The sequence below is a fragment of the Schistocerca nitens genome, chromosome 1, assembly GCF_023898315.1.
Source record: "Schistocerca nitens isolate TAMUIC-IGC-003100 chromosome 1, iqSchNite1.1, whole genome shotgun sequence".
NCBI lineage: Eukaryota > Metazoa > Arthropoda > Insecta > Orthoptera > Acrididae > Schistocerca > Schistocerca nitens.
In genome coordinates this window covers 1,058,518,706-1,058,538,835 of record NC_064614.1, presented here as the reverse complement: position 1 = coordinate 1,058,538,835, position 20,130 = coordinate 1,058,518,706, and the positions used below count along the sequence as shown (strand labels likewise).

The 20,130-nt window shown below is 40.2% G+C and overlaps 1 protein-coding gene across 5 annotated transcripts in view; it reads left to right on the top strand.

The window, feature by feature from the left end:
* LOC126197430 (probable ATP-dependent RNA helicase DHX34) overlaps positions 1 to 20,130 on the top strand; it is a 191,449-nt gene that overhangs the window by 40,347 nt on the left and 130,972 nt on the right. For all 5 annotated transcript variants that reach the window (XM_049934634.1, XM_049934633.1, XM_049934636.1 and 2 more), the window contains one exon: positions 1,378 to 1,544. In XM_049934634.1, coding sequence (XP_049790591.1) covers positions 1,378 to 1,544 — 167 coding nt within the window. The remainder of the gene's footprint in view (positions 1 to 1,377; positions 1,545 to 20,130) is intronic.

Sequence of the window (20,130 nt, the reverse complement as noted above, 5' to 3'; positions counted from 1 at the left end):
TGAGGAGGTTCTACGCAGAATCGGAGAGGAAAGGAATATGTGGAAAACACTGATAAGGAGAAGGGACAGGATGATAGGACATCTGCTAAGACATGAGGGAATGACTTCCATGGTACTAGAGGGAGCTGTAGAGGGCAAAAACTGTAGAGGAAGACAGAGATTGGAATACGTCAAGCAAATAATTGAGGACGTAGGTTGCAAGTGCTACTCTGAGATGAAGAGGTTAGCACAGGAAAGGAATTCGTGGTGGGCCGCATCAAACCAGTCAGTAGACTGATGACGAAAAAAAAACTGAATAAAAGAAAGAGTTGCCCCAGGTGATAGACTTGGGGATAACGTTGAACAATCAGCTGAGATTAAAACTGCATCTCACTCAAAATCATATCCTATGTGTTGTGTCTCTCCTAATACATCGTTTGTAGAGGGTTTTGCACCCTTCAGCACTTGTACATCTGCCCTTTCCTTCTTCTGTTCATCTTGCCAAAGGCATTTCAGAAATTCTGTAGGTTGAAGATTCAGCCACACTCTTTAAGTATGCCTACTTTTTAGATCTCCAGGTTCGGTAGGCATTCAATGGGAGAAAACATTATAAGGTTTCTTCTCTCTCTCTTTTTTTTTTTATTTTTTTTTATTTTTATTTATTTATTTATTTATTTATTTATTTTTGTGTGTGTGTGTGTGTGTGTATGTGCGGTACTGTGATTAACTATATGATTTGGAAAATAATTACAGTTTAGAGAATTGGCTTATAAATCTGTATCTGTTTTGACTTGTTTTGATTGTAGTTTTTACCGAGTGGTTTTATGGATTAATGTAACTACAGTCTACATACATTTTTGGTAAACATTTTTGGAATACAGTGATCAATAGATTATTATATTTTGACTAAACTTCAGTCTTGATCACACCATTTATATTTCAATGATATTGGTAACCGGTTTCAGTTATTTTTACATAACCATCATCAGACCCATGGCTTCCTTAGGATGATAGGCGGAGCTCTCCTCAGCTGCTACGAAGTCAAGAGTTGACTTCGTAGCAGCTGAGGAGAGCTCCGCCTACCATCCTAAGGGAGCCATGGGTCTGATGATGGTTATGTAAAAATAACTGAAACCGGTTACCTATATCATTGAAATATAAATGGTGTGATCAAGACTGAACTTTCGTCAAAATATTACATACATTTATTTTTTATTCTGTTGTACAATCAGTTTCTGACCATCTTGTTTGAATTGGTACCAGAGATTTTTCTTTCTCAACACATTTGCAAAGTATCACCTTTCCTATTCTTTCACAAAGATATATAGTGCTTTTTGTTGAAACTAAATAATTATTGTTCAGAGTTCTAAACATATATTCACTTGTTTATCATTTCAGCTTGTACACAACCAAGAAGAATAGCTTGTATATCATTGTGTAAACGAGTTGCATTTGAAACTCTGAGTGAAAACAATTCTGATGTTGGTTACCAAATCCGTTTTGAAAAAAGTAAAAACCAAGCAACAAAAATACTTTTTATTACTGAAGGATTACTTCTAAGGCAGGTATGATCATCAGTGTAGATACTCAGTTTTCACAAAGACATTGTTTTTTCATCATCAGTGCAATAGATATCATTTTATCACAGAGACATTGTTTTCTGTCTATGTATGATACTCACTTTTATATCCCAGTATTTTCAGTTCTGTAGGTTTTTTGAGGTATTTCAGTAGTAACTTTCCATGGTGCCTTAAGTGAATTCTTATTTGAAAATTAAAACATAAGCCATAAATCACTTGAGAAACTCACAATATAACAAATTTGTTGTATAATATTTATTGTTTACCAACACTTCTGTCCAAAATCTGGTTTCTTTGTTCAACGTTTTGGTTACTTTCACTTCACAACAGAGATTTTCAAAATTGGGGAATATTTGGACCAACTGATTTCATAATAGTAATCACTGTCCGTTACATGCATCATCACCTTCCCAATACATAATAATTCTGAATCATAAGGTCATTTCGTAGGTTAAAACTTGTAGACTAGAAGGGTTAGTATATATCAGATTTTAAACACCTTGAAATGTTACGTATTGAACATGTGAACATATCCAGCTGATGCTTGGCATATTCTGAGGCTTTGCCTGAATTGGCATTCATCCACTCTTGGGAATGCATTTTTTCACAACTCACAAACTTCTATCATTGGCAGTGGAATGGATACACTCACACACTCTCGGCTCTCAACAAAGAGGGCTTGAAATCCCTGTGCCACAGTTGTGTAGCACACTGGTGGAGAACCCAAAATAAAATGGAGTATTGCGCAGTAATATGTTTTTGGCAGGAGTGGAAAAATAGTATAGTACCTGTGTTAGGCTATTCCAGATGGCTAAAACACTTGACTGAACTGGCCTGATACAGCTGCAACATTTCCATGGCTGCCGAAAACAAATTGCTGCATAATATTCCACTTTATCATTGGATTGCACCGTAAAATAAAATAAAAAAATCATATGCATCATGAAAAAAGGCATTTTCTTGTAAACCACTGTAATTTGAACAAACAATTAATTACATATCTTAAAAAAAAAAAAAAAAAAGGTGTTAGTTAAAACTTTGTGGTTCCATCTCGTACTGACAACAGCCTCACAATACTTTTAATCCTCTTATGAAGTTTGTTGCCAACAGTCAATCAAAGTTTGAAAACTACAGTAACACCCATAAATATAACGCTCAAAAGTGAAGTGTCTTACACTCGCCATCACAAAGCCATTGCATGGCACAAAAGGAGTGAAGTATTCAGCATGGCATCATATTTCTGCAGGGGGCTTCCAACAACTTGTTGAGTCCATGCTACATCGAGTTCCTGCACTACGCCAGGCAAAAGGGGGTCCAACACAATATTAGGAGGTATCCAATGGCTTTTTTCACCTCAGTGTATGTTATTAAAGTAATGCTGATGAAATTTGCTGGAAACTTGTTGGTCACATTCTGTAATAATTTTAATTAGTACATCCAGATTTTGATTTATTGAATCATATTTAATTGTATACAGACCCTCTTAAGTATTGGAAATAAGAATGATCTTATTTATTGTTTACGATCCCATTCATTACTTCTGCCAGAAAAAAAATAGAAACTGTCTGTTTAATGATATTTAAAGTTAGGTAGCACTGAACATGTTGCTGACATAACTACCTTCAGCATGCCTGCTACAGGATTAATCTGAGCATTCTAAAAGCGAGGACTCTTGACACTGGGAATCTCAGAATATCGAATTCCCTAATGATTCTGAAATGGAATTTCCCATCATCTAGCTCCAAGTACTGTTCTGCATTTAAAGTCTGTTAATTCATATTGTGTGCCAGTAATCACATTGGAAACCTCTTCACATGAATCACCTGAGTACAAATGACGTCTCCACCAGCACACTGCCCTTTCATACCTTGCATATGCGCCACTACTACCATTGGTATATGTGCTTGTCGCTATTCCATTACTTTTGTCACCTCAGTGTACTATAAATGTAACCATAGATTACAGTGCTATTATAGGCCACTACTGCCGGCCAGGGTGGCCGAGCGGTTCTAGGCGCTACAGTCTGGGACCGCGCGACCACTGCGGTCGCAGGTTCGAATCCTGCCTCGGGCATGGATGTGTGTGATGTCCTTAGGTTAGTTAGGTTTAAGTAGTTCTAAGTTCTAGGGGACTGATGGCCTCAGAAGTTAAGTCCCATAGTGCTCAGAGCTATTTGAATTTTATAGGCCATTACTAAAGCAACTATCACAAAAATAATCAACAGAAATGGAAATACTGTATACATAATGAAGAACAAGACAGCCAATTCTAAAAAGAAGAAAAGTCATGAACACATTTCAAGAATCACACACTTTCTTCCTCTGGAGAAGGTCTGCAATCGTCGCATGTAAGTGTTGTGGCAGTACTTGCAAACAAATCTTTTGTAACTATTTCCAGTCACAGTACTTCCATTATTTCTCTTACCACCACAATGATGTCACCTCCCTCACCTAACGACCTCTTCCTTACTTTTGAGGATTGAACGATAAGCTGACAGAAATCTTTGGGTATTCCTTGGTAGAGTAGAGAGTTCTTTCAAATAGCTCTCCATTAGAACCAAGACCAGGTTTATTAGGTACATTCTTTTTTATGAACCTTTTTTTCTTGATTGTTTGTGAAGAATAACACTTTGGGAATTCATACCAGCATCATCCAGGAAACAGGAAAAAAAAGGGCAGGAGCTGTCTTCTTGTCGTCCTTTGTGTGGAGTAGGATGTACACCTCTAATCAATAATACCTACTCCATCTTTGGTTGTGTTGTAGTCCAAATTTACAGCAGACTTGTGTGTAGTAATGTCTGTTTCATCGATTTTGTGCATTGAATCCAAAAAGACTATTTCTAATTTCTCACAACGTGTTTGGCATAAGTTCTGGAGGAATTTCCTTCCTGTACATTTTCAGTGTCCCAGTGAAGATTAGCAAATTTCCTAGAACATGCTGTGCTAAAGGATAACTACTATAATAGTTGTCTATAGTTACTCCTGTGAGTGCCCTTGGTTGGTTGAGCTAATCTCTTCACAACATCCATAGGCTGGTTAGAAGCAAGATATGGTCCAGGATTCTGTCTGTCATAGTATACTGCAAAATTACAAGTGTAAAATGTCATGCTGTCACACAATGCATACAACTTCAAGTCCCACTTAGCAAACTTACTGGGCATGTACTGCACAAAAGCACAACACCCGTGTAATGGGACAAGCATTTCGTCTGTTGTCGTGAATTCCCCAAGGCTGTAGTTATTTTTGCAGTTGTTCAAAGCTGCAGACAGGAGGCCACAGATGGCTGAAAGTTTGTCAGTTTCAAATTGTTCATTTCTAGTTGAAATATCATCGAACCTCATTGACCAAAGCAAGAACAGAAAGTGCTTGTAGCTAAATACTGCCCTTATAAAATCATTCCTGTTCCATTTGATGCCCACATTTACACTATGTTTGTATGTTCTCCTTCTTGTACAGCAGTGAGAAACACTGCTTCTAAAAGAGCCATTATTTCAGAAGCATAAGTATTTCTACAATCTCTATCCCTCATGTAACTCACAGGTGGTCTCTTGTATTATGAAAAGGATAATTGCTACTCACCATATAGCAGAGAAGCTGAGTCACAGATAGGCATAACAAAAAGACTGTCAGAAAGTGAGCAACCAACAAGGCCTTCGTCAGAAATAGACAAAACACACACACACACACACACACACACACACACACACACACACACAGAAATCACATACACATGACCACGATCTCTGGCTGCTGAGGCCACACTGTGAACAACAGCAGACGATGCAACCGGGTGGTGTGGGTAAGGAGGAGGCTGGGGTGGGGAGGTGCTGCTTGTGGGAGCATACTGGGACAAGGTGGAGAGAGGTGAGGGCAGCTAGGTGCAGTTGGGAGCTTAGGTGAAGTGCAGGAGGCTGGGGGTTGATGGGAAGGATCCAGATGGCACAGGCTGTGAAGCAGTCATTGAAATTGTGCATCATGTTTGGTGGTATGCTCAGCAACAGGTCGGTCCAGCTGTTTCTTGGCCACAATTTGTCAGTGACCATTCATGTTGACAGATAGCTTGTTGGTTGTTGTGCCCACGTAGAATGCAGCACAGTGGTTGCAGCTTATCTTGTAGATCACGTGGTTGGTTTCACAGGTAGTTCTGCCTTTGATGAGTAGGTGATGCTTGTGACCGGACTGGAGTAGGTGGTAGTGGGAGGATATATGGAAAAGATTTTGCATCTAGTACTATTATAGGTATATGAGCCATGAGGCAAGGGGTTGGGAGTAGATGTTGTGTAGGGATGGACAAGGATATTGTGTAGGTTTGGTGGGTGGCGGAATACCACTGTGGGAGGGTTAGGAAGGATAATGGGTAGGACACGCTTCATTTAGGACACAATGAGAAGTAGTTGAAACCCTGGCAGAGAGTGTGATTCAGTTGCTCCAGTCCTAGGTGGTACTGAGGAACGAAGGGAATGCTCCTCTGTGGCCGGACAGTGGGACTTCGGGAGGTGGTGGGTGACTGAAAAGATAAGGGATTGGAGACCTGTTTTTGTACAAGGTTGGCAGGGTAACTATGATCTGTGAAGGCCTCAGTAAGACCTTCAGTATATTTCGGGAGGGACCACTCGTCACTGCAGATGCAATGGCCAGGTGCGGTTACACTGTATCTAATGAACCTCTTGTTGCAGAATGCGTCACAGCTGTCCAAGTGGAGGTATTACTGGTGGTTGATAGGTTTGAGGGGTTTGGGATTCTGGATGTTTAGGAAACATTACTCTAGATTGCCCAGGAATAATTTGGTGTAGGATGGTGCTCTGCAGATGCCCATAGCTATACCCTGGGTTTGTTTGCAGGCAATGCCTTCAAAGGAGAAGTAATTGTTGGTGAGGATATAGTTGCTCATGGGGGACCAGGATGGAAGTTGTAGGTTTGGAATCCACTGACATTGGGAAAGGTAGTGCTCAATATTGGTAAGACGATGGGCATTAGGGATGTTAGTGTAAATGGAGGTGGCACCAGTATGACGAGGAGGGCACCATGTGGTAAAGGAACAGGAACTGTGGAGGAACTGGTATCTTTTATATAGGAGGTTGATTCGTGCGTAATCGGCTGAAGGTGTTGGTCTACAAGAGCAGAGAATCTCTCAGTGACGACACAGTAACCTGCCACAATAGGGCATCTGGGGTGATTTCGTTTATGGACTTACGGAAGCAAGTAGGAGATTGGAGTGTGGGGGGTGGTAGAGGGAGGAGAGAGAGATGGAGTCTGGGGAGAGGTTCTGTGATGGGCCTAAGGATTTGAGGATAGACTGGAGATCCTGCCGGATTTCTGGAATGGAGTCACTGTGGCAGGGTTTGTAGTTGGATGTATTGGACAGCTGGCAAAGTCCTCCTGCAAGGTAATCTTTGCAGTTCAAAACAACTATGGTGGAGACTTTGTCAGCAGGTAGGATTATAAGTTCGGGATTGTGGTGGATTGTGGTTCTTTCTGCGATATTAGGTTAGTTGCCCCCATGGCTCACATCTCCATAGTAGACCTTGGTGCAAGACCTGTCCCATACATCCTCCCACCACCACCTACTCCAGTCCTGTCACAAGCATCACCTATCCCTTCAAAGGCAGGGCTGCCTGTGAAACTAGTCATGTGATCTACAAGCTAAGCTGCAACCACTGTGCTGCATTCTGTGTGGGTATGACAACCAACAAGTTGTCTGTCCACATGAATGGCCACCAACAAATAGTGTCCAAGAGACAGCTAGACCACCCGAAACACGGCGCTCCCCATTTCAATGGCTGCTTCGCAACCTGTGTCATGTGGATCCTTCCCACCAACACCTGTTTTTCGAATTGTGCACGTAGGAACTCTGCCTGCTATATATCCTATCTTCCCATTACCTCCTATCCTCAACCTTCGTTAGTGACTACCCTTAGCCTTGATCCCCTTCCCTGTTCCCATTCCAGCACTACAAAGCCCTCTATTCCACCAATACCGTATTTACTCAAATCTAAGCCACACTTTTTTTCCGGTTTTTGTAATAAAAAAAACCGCCTGCGGCTTAGAATCGAGTGCAAAGTAAGTGGAAGTTCTGAAAAATGTTGGTAGGTGCTGCTACAACAAACTTCTGCCGTCGAATATATGTAGCGCTATATGGGCATGATTTCCAGGCACAAAGATAAATACTGGCGCCAAAACCTCTGCGTCAGTAAATAAATTAAAAAAAAAAAAAAAAAAAGAAAGTGGAAGAAGAGCTTTTTCTCCGCCCCGAGTTTCGACCACTGCATTTTTCATACATTATCCAAGGAAGTAAATACAAATTCCGTATTGTTCATCTTCGAATGTAGCAGCATTTCAATGTACTACGAAAATCCGACTGGCAAGACTGTTTAGGATGTTTATCAATATGGCCAACTCTACGTTCTGAATTATTTCCCACCTGTGAGAAGAGATCGTTGCTAATAGGAATTTTATGAATTGTGAATCACATGCAGTATTCTCTTCACCATAAGAATAATACGAATATCAACATTTTGCCATGTATTCTTTCGTGTTTGCTGCTATCTCATTTAAATCCTGTCTGCCTAATAAACTACGAAACTAGAGTGAGACTACAGCAAACACGGAAGAATATACATATCTACATCTACATCTACATTTATACTCCACAAGCCACCCAACGGTGTGTGGCGGAGTATGTCATGTTTATATTCGTATTATTCTTATGCCTAATAGTGATACAGTCAGAAATGAAGCACGGCAATTGACTAGATTTTTAAATCTAAGATGACTCTAATTTCTGTGCAGAATGTAATGTACTAAAGAGGCGGCTGCAAAGATTTTTAGACAGAGAAAATTTTTCGCTAAATTCTCGTTCAGAACATTTTCTATCATACGCAGTCTCTTATTTGGTTCTTGTTGTTCATTATCAAAGAAAGCAGGAGTGTAAGTAACAACAAATAGCAGTCTCTTGCCATTGTTTCGCTAATGAGACAATTCCTCTCTCTTTTTTTTTTTTTTTTTTTTTTTTTAATTGTAACTGGCGTAGCACGCACAAAAGCAAGCCATGCCGTGAGCGGTGACAGGTCGTAAACACTCATTATCAGAATGATACAAACAATGCATGACACAGTACAGTAATGCATTTTCAGCATAGAGTGATGTAAACACCTATAACACAGAGAACGGCACTTATCAAATCAAGGAAAAATAAGCAATCGATTCAAACCAGACGAAGCACGTGAAAAAGGAAGGGTACTCGTATAAATACGGACGGAGCGCCTGATGCATAGCAATGGCTACCTGGTAAAGCTTAACTGTTAAGCTTACGACTCAAAAAACTACTGTAGCTGTATTGTCATTCATTCGACCTAAATGTGCCTCATATTACAATGGACCAACTTTGTTTCGATTTGGAGGTGCGGCCTAAAACTTTTCTCTCCCCTTGAATTTCGAGTCTCAAATTTCAGGTGCGGCTTAAATTGGGAAAATTTTTTTTCCTCGATTTCAAGTCTCATTTTTCAGGTGCGGCTTAGATTCGAGTGCGGCTTAGATTCGAGTAAATACGGTACACCCACAGTCTTTTTACTTCCTTCATTTTCCGCTGTTCCCTCCCCCCCAGCCCTCTATATAAGCTCCTGACTGCTCTAGCTGCCCTCACCTCTCTCCACCTCATCCCCATACACCCACAAGCAGCACTTTACCAACCCTAACCCCTAACCTGCTATCCCTTCCCCTCCCCACCCCAGCCTTCTCCTTACCACCACTACCCAATTGCCTTTTCGTTATTCCTATCTGTGAATCAGCATCTCCACTACGTGGTGAGTAGCAACCAACATTTCCATAATATTATTACATTCCACCCTGGATTTTCCATTGTTTGACAGATGATATCTTGTTATTTATTTACCTTTTGGGTGTTTGCAACGACGGAATTAGTTATCTCAGGATCAAAACAATTGAGAAAACTTTCAGTTTTAATTTGCCTAGCATTGTGTTTTGGGCCAGGTAAGATCTTAATTATATTCTTATATTTTGTTTTCTGTGGGACCACTAACGGATTATTTATCCATAAAGTTTCCTTGTCCTTACCAGCATAAAAACTACAGTCATCAGTTGGTATTTTGTGTACTTCGTTCCCATCATTGCATAATTGTTTAGATTCACTGGAATGATCTGCAGCCTCAGTTGTTTCTCCTTCAGCATCACTGTCAAGGAAATCACTATAATTCTCTTTGTCAGATGATTACAGAAGAACATCAAATCAAAAACACCTTCAGTCATCTATATTTCAGATTTTATTTTATGTATGCGATCAGTTTCAGTGTTTCACTGTGCCGTCCTCGGGCCCCCTAACCAATGTGTACTAAGAATCCAACTTCATGTGCAGTTGAAATAAGGACCAGCATTCAGTATCTGGTATACTTAGACAATTTTTTTAACAACGTGATCCCTTACTTCATCAGCAGTCTGTTATTGATGAAGGAAGAGATTGTAGTGAAATTCCAAAACTGGTAGCACAAGTAAAATAAAATTTAAAATACAGACAACTGAAAATGTTTTTGATTTGACATTTTATATTGAACCGCCAAGGTCCCTCAACCATCCAGTCTAAAGATGGACTTACAGATATTACAGAAGAATGCGCTCAAGTTTCTTCTGGTGCCAATTCCCAATTTGTGTGTGTGTGTGTGTGTGTGTGTGTGTGTGTGTGTGTGTGTGTGTGTGTGTGTGTGTGTGTCTATATATAGACACACACACACACACACACACACACACGAGTGTATACCTGTCCTTTTTTCCCCCTAAGGTAAGTCTTTCCGCTCCCGGGATTGGAATGACTCCTTACCCTCTCCCTTAAAACCCACATCCTTTCGTCTTTCCCTCTCCTTCCCCTCTTTCCTCATGAGGCAACAGTTTGTTGCGAAAGCTTGAATTTTGTGTGCGTGTTTGTGTTTGTTTGTGTGTCTATCGACCTGCCAGCGCTTTCGTTCGGTAAGTCACATCATCTTTGTTTTTAGATATATTTTTCCCTATATATATATATATATATATATATATATATATATATATATATATATATATATTACAGAGGGAAACATTCCACGTGGAAAAAATATATCTAAAAAGAAAGATGATGAGACTTACCAAACAAAAGCGCTGGCAGGTCGATAGACACACAAACAAACACAAATATACACACAAAATTCAAGCTTTCGCAACAAACTGTTGCCTCATCAGGAAAGAGGGAAGGAGAGGGAAAGACGAAAGGATGTGGGTTTTAAGGGGGAGGGTAAGGAGTCATTCCAATCCCGGGAGCGGAAAGACTTACCTTAGGGGGAAAAAAGGACAGGTATACACTCGCACACACACACATATCCATCCACACATACAGACACAAGCAGACATATTTAAAGACAAAGAGTTCGGGCAGAGATGTCAGTCGAGGTGGAAGAGTAGAGGCAAAGAAGTTGTTGAGAGACAGGTGAGGTATGAGTGGCGGCAACTGGAAATTAGCGGAGATTGAGGCCTGGCGGATAACGAGAAGAGAGGATATACTGAAGGGCAAGTTCCCATCTCCGGAGTTCGGATAGGTTGGTGTTGAAATCCTCCCCACTCCGCCAAGAGTGTCTTTCCGCCGTCCACCTAACCTTCGTAACCTGTTAGTTCATCCCTATGAAATCCCCAAACCACCTTCCCTACCCTCTGGCTCCTATCCTTGTAACCGCCCCCGGTGCAAAACCTGTCCCATGCACCCTCCCACCACCACCTACTCCAGTCCTGTAACCCGGAAGGTGTACACGATCAAAGGCAGAGCCACGTGTGAAAGCACCCACGTGATTTACCAACTGACCTGCCTACACTGTGATGCATTCTATGTGGGAATGACCAGCAACAAACTGTCCATTCGCATGAATGGACACAGGCAGACAGTGTTTGTTGGTAACGAGGATCACCCTGTGGCTAAACATGCCTTGGTGCACAGCCAGCACATCTTGGCACAGTGTTACACCGTCCGGGTTATCTGGATACTTCCCACCAACACCAACCTATCCGAACTCCGGAGATGGGAACTTGCCCTTCAGTATATCCTCTCTTCTCGTTATCCGCCAGGCCTCAATCTCCGCTAATTTCCAGTTGCCGCCACTCATACCTCACCTGTCTCTCAACAACTTCTTTGCCTCTACTCTTCCACCTCGACTGACATCTCTGCCCGAACTCTTTGTCTTTAAATATGTCTGCTTGTGTCTGTATGTGTGGATGGATATGTGTGTGTGTGCGAGTGTATACCTGTCCTTTTTTCCCCCTAAGGTAAGTCTTTCCGCTCCCGGGATTGGAATGACTCCTTACCCTCCCCCTTAAAACCCACATCCTTTCGTCTTTCCCTCTCCTTCCCTCTTTCCTGATGAGGCAACAGTTTGTTGCGAAAGCTTGAATTTTGTGTGTATATTTGTGTTTGTTTGTGTGTCTATCGACCTGCCAGCGCTTTTGTTTGGTAAGTCTCATCATCTTTCTTTTTATATATATATATATATATATATATATATATATATATATATATATATATATATATATATATATATATATATATGATCGCATACATAAAATAAAATCTGAAATATAGATGACTGAAGGTGTTTTTGATTTGATGTTCTTCTGTAATCATCTGACAAAGAGAATTATAGTGATTTCCTTGACAGTGATGCAGGGGCAGAGCAACTGTGGATGTGTCCAGTAAAAACTTATCGTAGTATGCAACTTTATGTATAAGTGCCTGCAGTTCCTTACCAGAGGTCGGCCGTGGCAAAACCGCAAATGTGTCAACATGGTGACGCAACAGCCTCCTGTGCAAGAAACCTAGCTATTCAATTGATGGCTGAAGAAAATTTGGATTTGGAAAGATTGTAGTTGAGACTCACAGAATGCAGAACAGAGAACAATGGTTGGAGATTGTTAAGGTGGTTTCTGGTGGAAAAACCCAAAACAGTGATATCATCAAGGTAATTCATGCATCCAGGCACAGAGGCTGTCAGCTGTTCTAAAAAAATGCTGTAAAACTGCAGACATGCTGGTGATATTGGTACAAGCTGAAAGGTGTATTGACAACAAGAAGACACCTAATGGGTTCTTCAAAGAGGAGCTGGAGTACACTTCCAACAAGTCCTCCTAATTTTCAACATTCGTCTGTAGAACCACATATCAAATGCTTCAATTCTCTTCTGTTCCAGTTTTCCCACAATCCATGTTTCAGTACCATACAATCTGTGCTCAGAAATTTCTTCCTCAAATTAAGGCCTGTGTTTGATACTAGATGTGCCACAAATTGTTGAAGAAGTTGCCGTTACCATGACTGAGAATGCTGGATGGAATGTGTGATCTTCAAGCAGTGCGCGAGCTGTATTATGACAGCTGAACATTCATTCAAAAATTGCTGTGAACAATGGTGAAATGTTACTTGTACAAACTTAACATTACTCACCAACTTTTGCCATGTGACACAGACATTAGAGTAGACTTTGCTCGTACATTTTTTGCAGCTGTTGATGTTGATAATGCGGCCTTGGAACAATTTGTGGAGTGATGACACTTTATGCTCACTGGGCAGTGAACACACACAATTGTCATATTTGGGGATTGTCACTGTCAACAAATGTACTTGAAGTTCCCATGCATAGTGACTGCTGCATCACTGTGTGATGCAGCTCCACGACACAATTCATGATTGGTCCATTTTTCTTCGAGGAACTCAGACCCCAGGGATAAGGATATGCAGCTTCAATGGCACATATTACTGTGAACTGCTTCACCAACATGCGATCCCTGCTCTGTGGGAGAGAGATTCATAAAAATTCACTATGTTGATGACAATGGAGCTCCACCTCATATTGCTCGTGAGGTCACTTGGTTACTACATAACACACTTGCAGAAAACCAAATCATTGACCGATAGTTCCAAAGTGCATAGCCTCAATGATCATCAGATTTGGATCTGTGTGATTGGGCAGGGTTTATGAACAGGACACTAACATACATTGGAGGTTCAAGAGCTATCTCTAGTGTGCTAGTGTGGTGCCCTTTTTGCCAATGCTGGTCTGCTTTTGATGTCCTGCTTACTCCATCCATCACTGGTTATTTTGCTGTTCTCGATTTTCTTCTGTATGTTATTCTTGTTAGGAACTTGGATACATGAGCTGTTAAACTGATTGTGTGATAATACTTGCACTAGTCAGCTCTTGCAGTCTTTGGTATAGTGTGGATGATATTTTTCCGTAAGTCAGATGGTATGTCGCCAGACTCATACATTCTACACACCACCATGAATAGTTGTTTTGCCACTTCCCCCAATTATTTTAGAAACTCTGTGGAATGTTATCTATCCCTTTTGCATTATTTGATCTCATGTCCTCCAAAGCTCCCTTAAATTCTGATTCTACCTCTTCCAAATCAACTCCTGTTTTTTCTTCTACCACATCAGACAAATCTTCTTCCTCATAGAAGCCTTCAGTGTACTGTTTCCACCTATCTACTCTCTACTCTGCATTTAACAGTGGAATTCCTGTTACACTCTTAATGCTTCCACCCTTGCTTTTAATTTCTCCGGTGGTTGTTTTGACTGTCCTATATGCAGAGTCAGTCCTTCCAACAAGCTTTTTTTTCCAATTTCTTCACATTTTTCATGCAACCATTTCATCTTAATTTCCCTACATTTCCTATTTATTTCATTCCTCAGGGACTTGTATTTCTCTATTCCTGAATTTCCCTGAACATTTTTGTACTTCCTTCCTTCATTGATCAACTGAAGTATTTCTTTCATTACCCATGGTATCTTCGCAGTTAGCTTCTTTGTGCCTATGCTTTCCTTTCCAACTTCTGTGACTGCCTTTTTTTAGAGATGTCCATTTCTCTTCAGCAGTACTGCCTACTGAACTATTCCTTATTGCTGTATCTATAGCCTTAGAGAACTTCAAACAGATCTCGTCTTTCCTTAGTACTTCCATATCACACTTGTGACTAATCTCTTAAACTTCAACCTACTTTTTATCACTACTACACTGTAATCTGAGTCTATATCTGCTCCTGGGTACACATTAAAATCCAGTATCTGATTTCAGATCTCTATCCGACTGTGACGTAATGTAATTGAAGTCTTCTTGTATCACATGGCCTTTTCCAAGTAACCTCCTCCTCTTGCGATTGGGGACCAGAATACCTGCTATTACTAGCTGAAATTTATTACAGAACTCAATTAGTATTTCTCCTCTCTCATTCCTTGTCACAATCCCATGTTCTCCTGTAATATTTTCTTCTACTCCTTCCCCTACAACTGCATTCCAGTCCCTCATGACTATTAGATTTTCATCTTCCTTTACTTACTGACTTACCTGTTTATCCTCATATACTTTCTCTATCTCTTCATCTTTGGCATGCGGCGTCGGCATGTATACCTGAACTATCATTGCTGGTGTTGGTTTCTTGTCAATTCTGATAAGAGCAACCCTATCACTGAACTGTTCACAGTAATACACTCTGTGCCCCACCTTCCTATTCATATCGAATCGTACGCCCATTATACCTTTTTCTGCTGCTGTTGATATTACCCTATACTCATCTGACCAGAAATCCTTGTCTTCTTTCCATTTCACTTCACTGACCCCCTACTACACACATAAAAAAAAGTTTTGCATCACCCCTGTTTTGAGAGTTCCGGAACCTGTACAAAAAATTGGAATAGAGACCAACTTAAACATCATTTCCGCCCTTTTTACTGCTCATGAAAACCACACATTGCATGTTATCCCACCTTAAGAGGGGGTGGTCCAGATTGCTGTACACACTGGTATCTCTGATACCCAGAAGCACATCCTCTTGCATTGATGTATGCCTGTATTCGTCGTGGCATACTATCCACAAGTTCATCAAGGCACTGTTGGTCCAGATTGTCCCACTCCTCAACAGTGATTCAGTATAGATCCCTCAGAGTGGTTGGCAGGTCACGTCTTCCATAAACAGCCATTTTCAATCCTTTCCAGGCATGTCCGATAGGGTTCATGTCTGGAAAACATGCTGGTCACTCTAGTCAAGTGATGTCATTATCCTGAAGGAAGTCATTCACGAGATGTGTATGATGGGGGCACAAATTGTCATCCATGAAGATGAATGCTTTGCCAATATGCTGGCTATATGGTTGCACTATCGGTCGGAGGATGTCATTCACTCATCGTACAGCCATTACAGTGCCTTCCATGACCACCAACAGCATACCTCGGCTCCACATAATGCCACCTCCAAACAGCATGGAACCCCCACTTTGCTGCACTCGCTGGACAGCGTGTCTGAGGCATTCAGCCTGACCGGGTTACCTCCAAACACGTCTCTGACGACTGTCTGGTTGAAGGCATATGCAACACTCATTGGTGAAGAGAACATGATGCTAATCCTGAGCAGTCCATTCTACAGACAACATGAGCCGTGTACCTCCTTCCTGGTGGAATGGCTGGAACTGATTGGCTATCGGACTCCCTCCAACTAATAGGCACTGCCCATGCATGGTTGCTTACATCTTTGGCGGGTATAATGATATCTCTGAAGAGTCAGAGGGACTGTGTCTGTGATACAATATCCATGGTCAATGTCTATCTTCAGGAGTTCTGGGAACCGAGGTGATGCAGAACTTTTTTTGATGTGTCTATATCAAGACTGAGCCATTGCATTTCCCTTTTCAGATTTTCTAGCTTCCCTGCCATGTTCAAGCTTCACCCTGACTCATAGAATGTTATCCTTTCATAGGTTATTCAGTCTTGTTCTCATGGTCACCTCCCCTTTGGCAGTCCTTTCCTGGGTATCCGAATGGGGGAATATTCCGGAATCTTTTGCCAATGGAGAGATCGCCATGACACTTTTTTACTTACAGGCCACATGTCTGGTCGATACCTGTTATGTCTCTTTAATGCAGTGATTTCTGTTGGCTTCTGCATCCTCATGTCATTGATCACTGCTGATTCTTCTGCCCTTAGGGGCAGTTTCCCACCCCAAGTACAAGAGAGTGTACTGAGCTTGTGTCCACTCCTCCACCTTCTTTGACAAGGCCATTGGAAGAATGAGGGTGACTTCTTCTGCCGGAAGTCTTCAGTCACCAATGCTGGTTATTAATCAAAATTTAAGTGGTTTGCAGGTTTCAAACCCGGGACTGAGAATGATTCAATTACTAATTAAAGCTGCTACCCCTAGACCACCGGTGACGAGTATTTCTTCCATCAAGATGTTTGTCAGGTGACTTAGTACGGTCACTAACATGCGGAGAAAACATAACCCTTACTCGTCACCAGTTTGTTACAGCTAGAACAAATACAATTTATGGAAAATAGTACTTTATAGAGCCAATGTAAGATATGATGAAGTACAGATTGTGCACAATGGTGAACACATTGAATGGACAACAGTAATACAGGTTACAAAGTAGCCAAGCACTCATTTGCGACAAAGTTATTAAAAAGAAGTTTGGGCCTGAAGCAAAATGGACTGCGATTATTTGGCACATTGACATCACAATAGGAACAAAGCAAAGCACCGGCTGACGCAGCAAGCAGCACAAATAACTATTTATAACTGCATTAAGTCCTCATAAAATTATGTTTATATGTTAGTAGAGGATGAAGAGTGCCACTGCTGGGATTTTCGCTTTTGTGCTGCTGCCGCCTTTTGCACTTTCAGCTACATATTAAGGAAGCACATGTGAATGAAAAGTCTTATTGTAACATATAGTTGATGATTTCTGGTGAAAAATCAGCATATTTAGTTTGCACTGTAGCACAGGTTGTTTTTACTATATTTCTTTCCTTCAAAATACTTTCTAAACCATTAAATTAATTAAAAAGAGGTTTAAATTGTGGCACTTTATATAGCTGGTCGCATGTCGGATCTGTAAGCCCACTGTGAGATAGGACTTCAGTCCAGCCAAAATATTCCGCATCTGTTGCAGGAGAACTTAAAATATCTCCAGACAATGTTCCCAGTGTGTCGTCATACTTCTTTTCATCATATGCTATGTGTGCAGCCAGGTATCAAAATCATTCTGATGAGGGAAAAAGAAAAAAAGGAGTCAGGTCCCTTGCTGACAGCTGAATCTTCCCGTGCAGCTAGAAGAAGAAAGTTAATATCTTGCAGTTTTATTTCACCATCTCCTGTTTCCAGTGGTTCATTCATGCTGAGCAAAATAATCAATGTTTCACTTCTGTTGGAGAAGGGTTCAAGTGTAAATGACCAAATCCTCTTATCTGCAAGAAACAATTTTCCACTGTGTCGTGGTTCAAACATGCAATTAGAATACATCTCATGTGCACTGGATGAAGGTCTGAATACAGTTCAAATAATGACCGGACTGTTGTCATGATGACTTTCCGGAATGTGAGCAAATGATTTGTACTGTTGCAGTTTGTATGAAAATGCTGTGAAACAATGCAGCCATTTGGATGCACTTCTGATAACTTTTCTTATATCTTGACCACATTTTTATTTTTCCAACAACGTTAATGCGTTTCGACTTTACGTCATTTTCAAAGGCTACAAAATACAACATGAAACTGGTATCAGAAGATATGAAAATATGATACATTTCACTGTTAATAAGAGACATATTACAATGACAACAATATGACTTCCAAGCATAGCAGTGATCTGTCAGTCATGTAAAATTGTTCATCAGATACATTGTATCACATCAACATTCTCGATCATGAGACAAGTGCAAACTACTACCAAGGGAAAATTTTTGGAAGCCAGGTGGACTAAACAATAGGGGCACTGGGTAAGTGGTACAGGCAGTAATTTGTTTTTGTTTACAACCATAATTTCCATCATTACATCATATAAAACAATTTCATCAGTAAACGTGGAAACCATTTTACAATGTTTTACAAAAAGGTATTACTTTACAAAATAATGTGTAACTGATTTTTTTAAATTCATAAATTGGAAGCATGTGCTGATTGGTGCTGGGGCCAAATGTCTGTTAACTAACAAGTCTTTTGTTTGTTTATTTATTTATTTTACAACTTATGGTACAGAAATTACTGTCATCAGTAAAAGTTCATAAATATTTAATAAAAGTTAAAATTATAGGGATTACTAGAGGATTGGAAGGGAATTGGTTGAAGTTGACACACTTAAAATAACATACATGAGATCTTCTTGCAGTTGTATGACCATGAAACTGTTTTCTGTGAATAACAAACATTGTGGATCACCATGACGCAGTTAAAGAAGGGGGTAGGATATGGGTACACAGCATTAATCTTGACATATTAAAAATCCTGCAAAGCTGTTTGTAATACTGTGACTACAAATATTTATAAAATGACAACTTAAATAAAATAATGTGATAGCATTGTGAAAGAGCTGTAATAGCACTGTTGTCCAAAGTTTTCAATTTGTGTCTTGCAGCATCAAGCGCTGAGCGAACGCTTGTGAATACTCTTGGCCTATGATCAATCTGCGAATATGACACTAAATATGTAGTAAATAATTAAACTTTTACTCGTCTTGTGCACAAAACAAAACACAGGATGAAGCCACACAAAGGTGCACAGTCTTGAGGGTAAAATACAGAATGGTATGTCATTCATCACAAAAAGAATACTGTGTAGTGGTGATAAATGGTGTAATGTTTGTTACTCTCAGAAAACAGTTTTATGGTCATAAAACCACAGAAGATATCATGTATATTATCCGAAGTGTGCCAGCCTTAACCAATACCCATCCAACCCTCTAGTAATATCTGTAATTTTGACTTTTATTAAATATTTATGGACTGTTACTCATGATAGTAATTTATGTGCTGTAAGCTAGAAGACTTGTTAGTTAGCAGACAGTAGGACCCAGCACCAATCAGTGCATTCTTCCAATGTATTAGTTAAAAAAGTTATCTGTTACACATTATTTTATAAAGTAATCTTTTTGTGTAAAACATTATAATGTGGTTTCCATGTTTACTGATAAAATTGTTTTATACAATGTAATGGTGAAAACTGTGGTTGTAAACAGAAACAAATTGCAATGTGTACCACTTACCCAGCACCACTTAGCGGTTAGCCACTTGGCTTCCAAAAATTTTCCCTTGGTAGCAGTTCGCACTTGTCTCATGATCAAGAATGTTGATGTGTAAAATGTATCTAATGAACAATTTTATATGAATGACAAAGCAATGGTAACCTAGGAATCCATATTCTTGTCATTGTAATATGTCTCTTATCAATGGTGAAATGTATCATATTTTCTTCTGATACCAATTTTGTGTTGTATTTTGTAGCCTTTGAAACTGACATAAAGTCGAAACATGTAAGGTTGTTGGAAAAATAAAAATGTGGTCAAGACATAATAAAAGTTATCAACAGATTTGTACCGCCTATGTGCATTTTTCTGCACACATGTACAGTTCCCTTAATATTCTTTCCTGAACATCCATGTGCAACCCCAAACCACAGGATAACATATTCTTGTCACTGAATCTTCATGTATTCAGGATGACTAACGCATAGTTCGCAAGCTGAAAAAAATTTGCTGCTTCCGGTTCTCCGGACATCAGATATCGTATG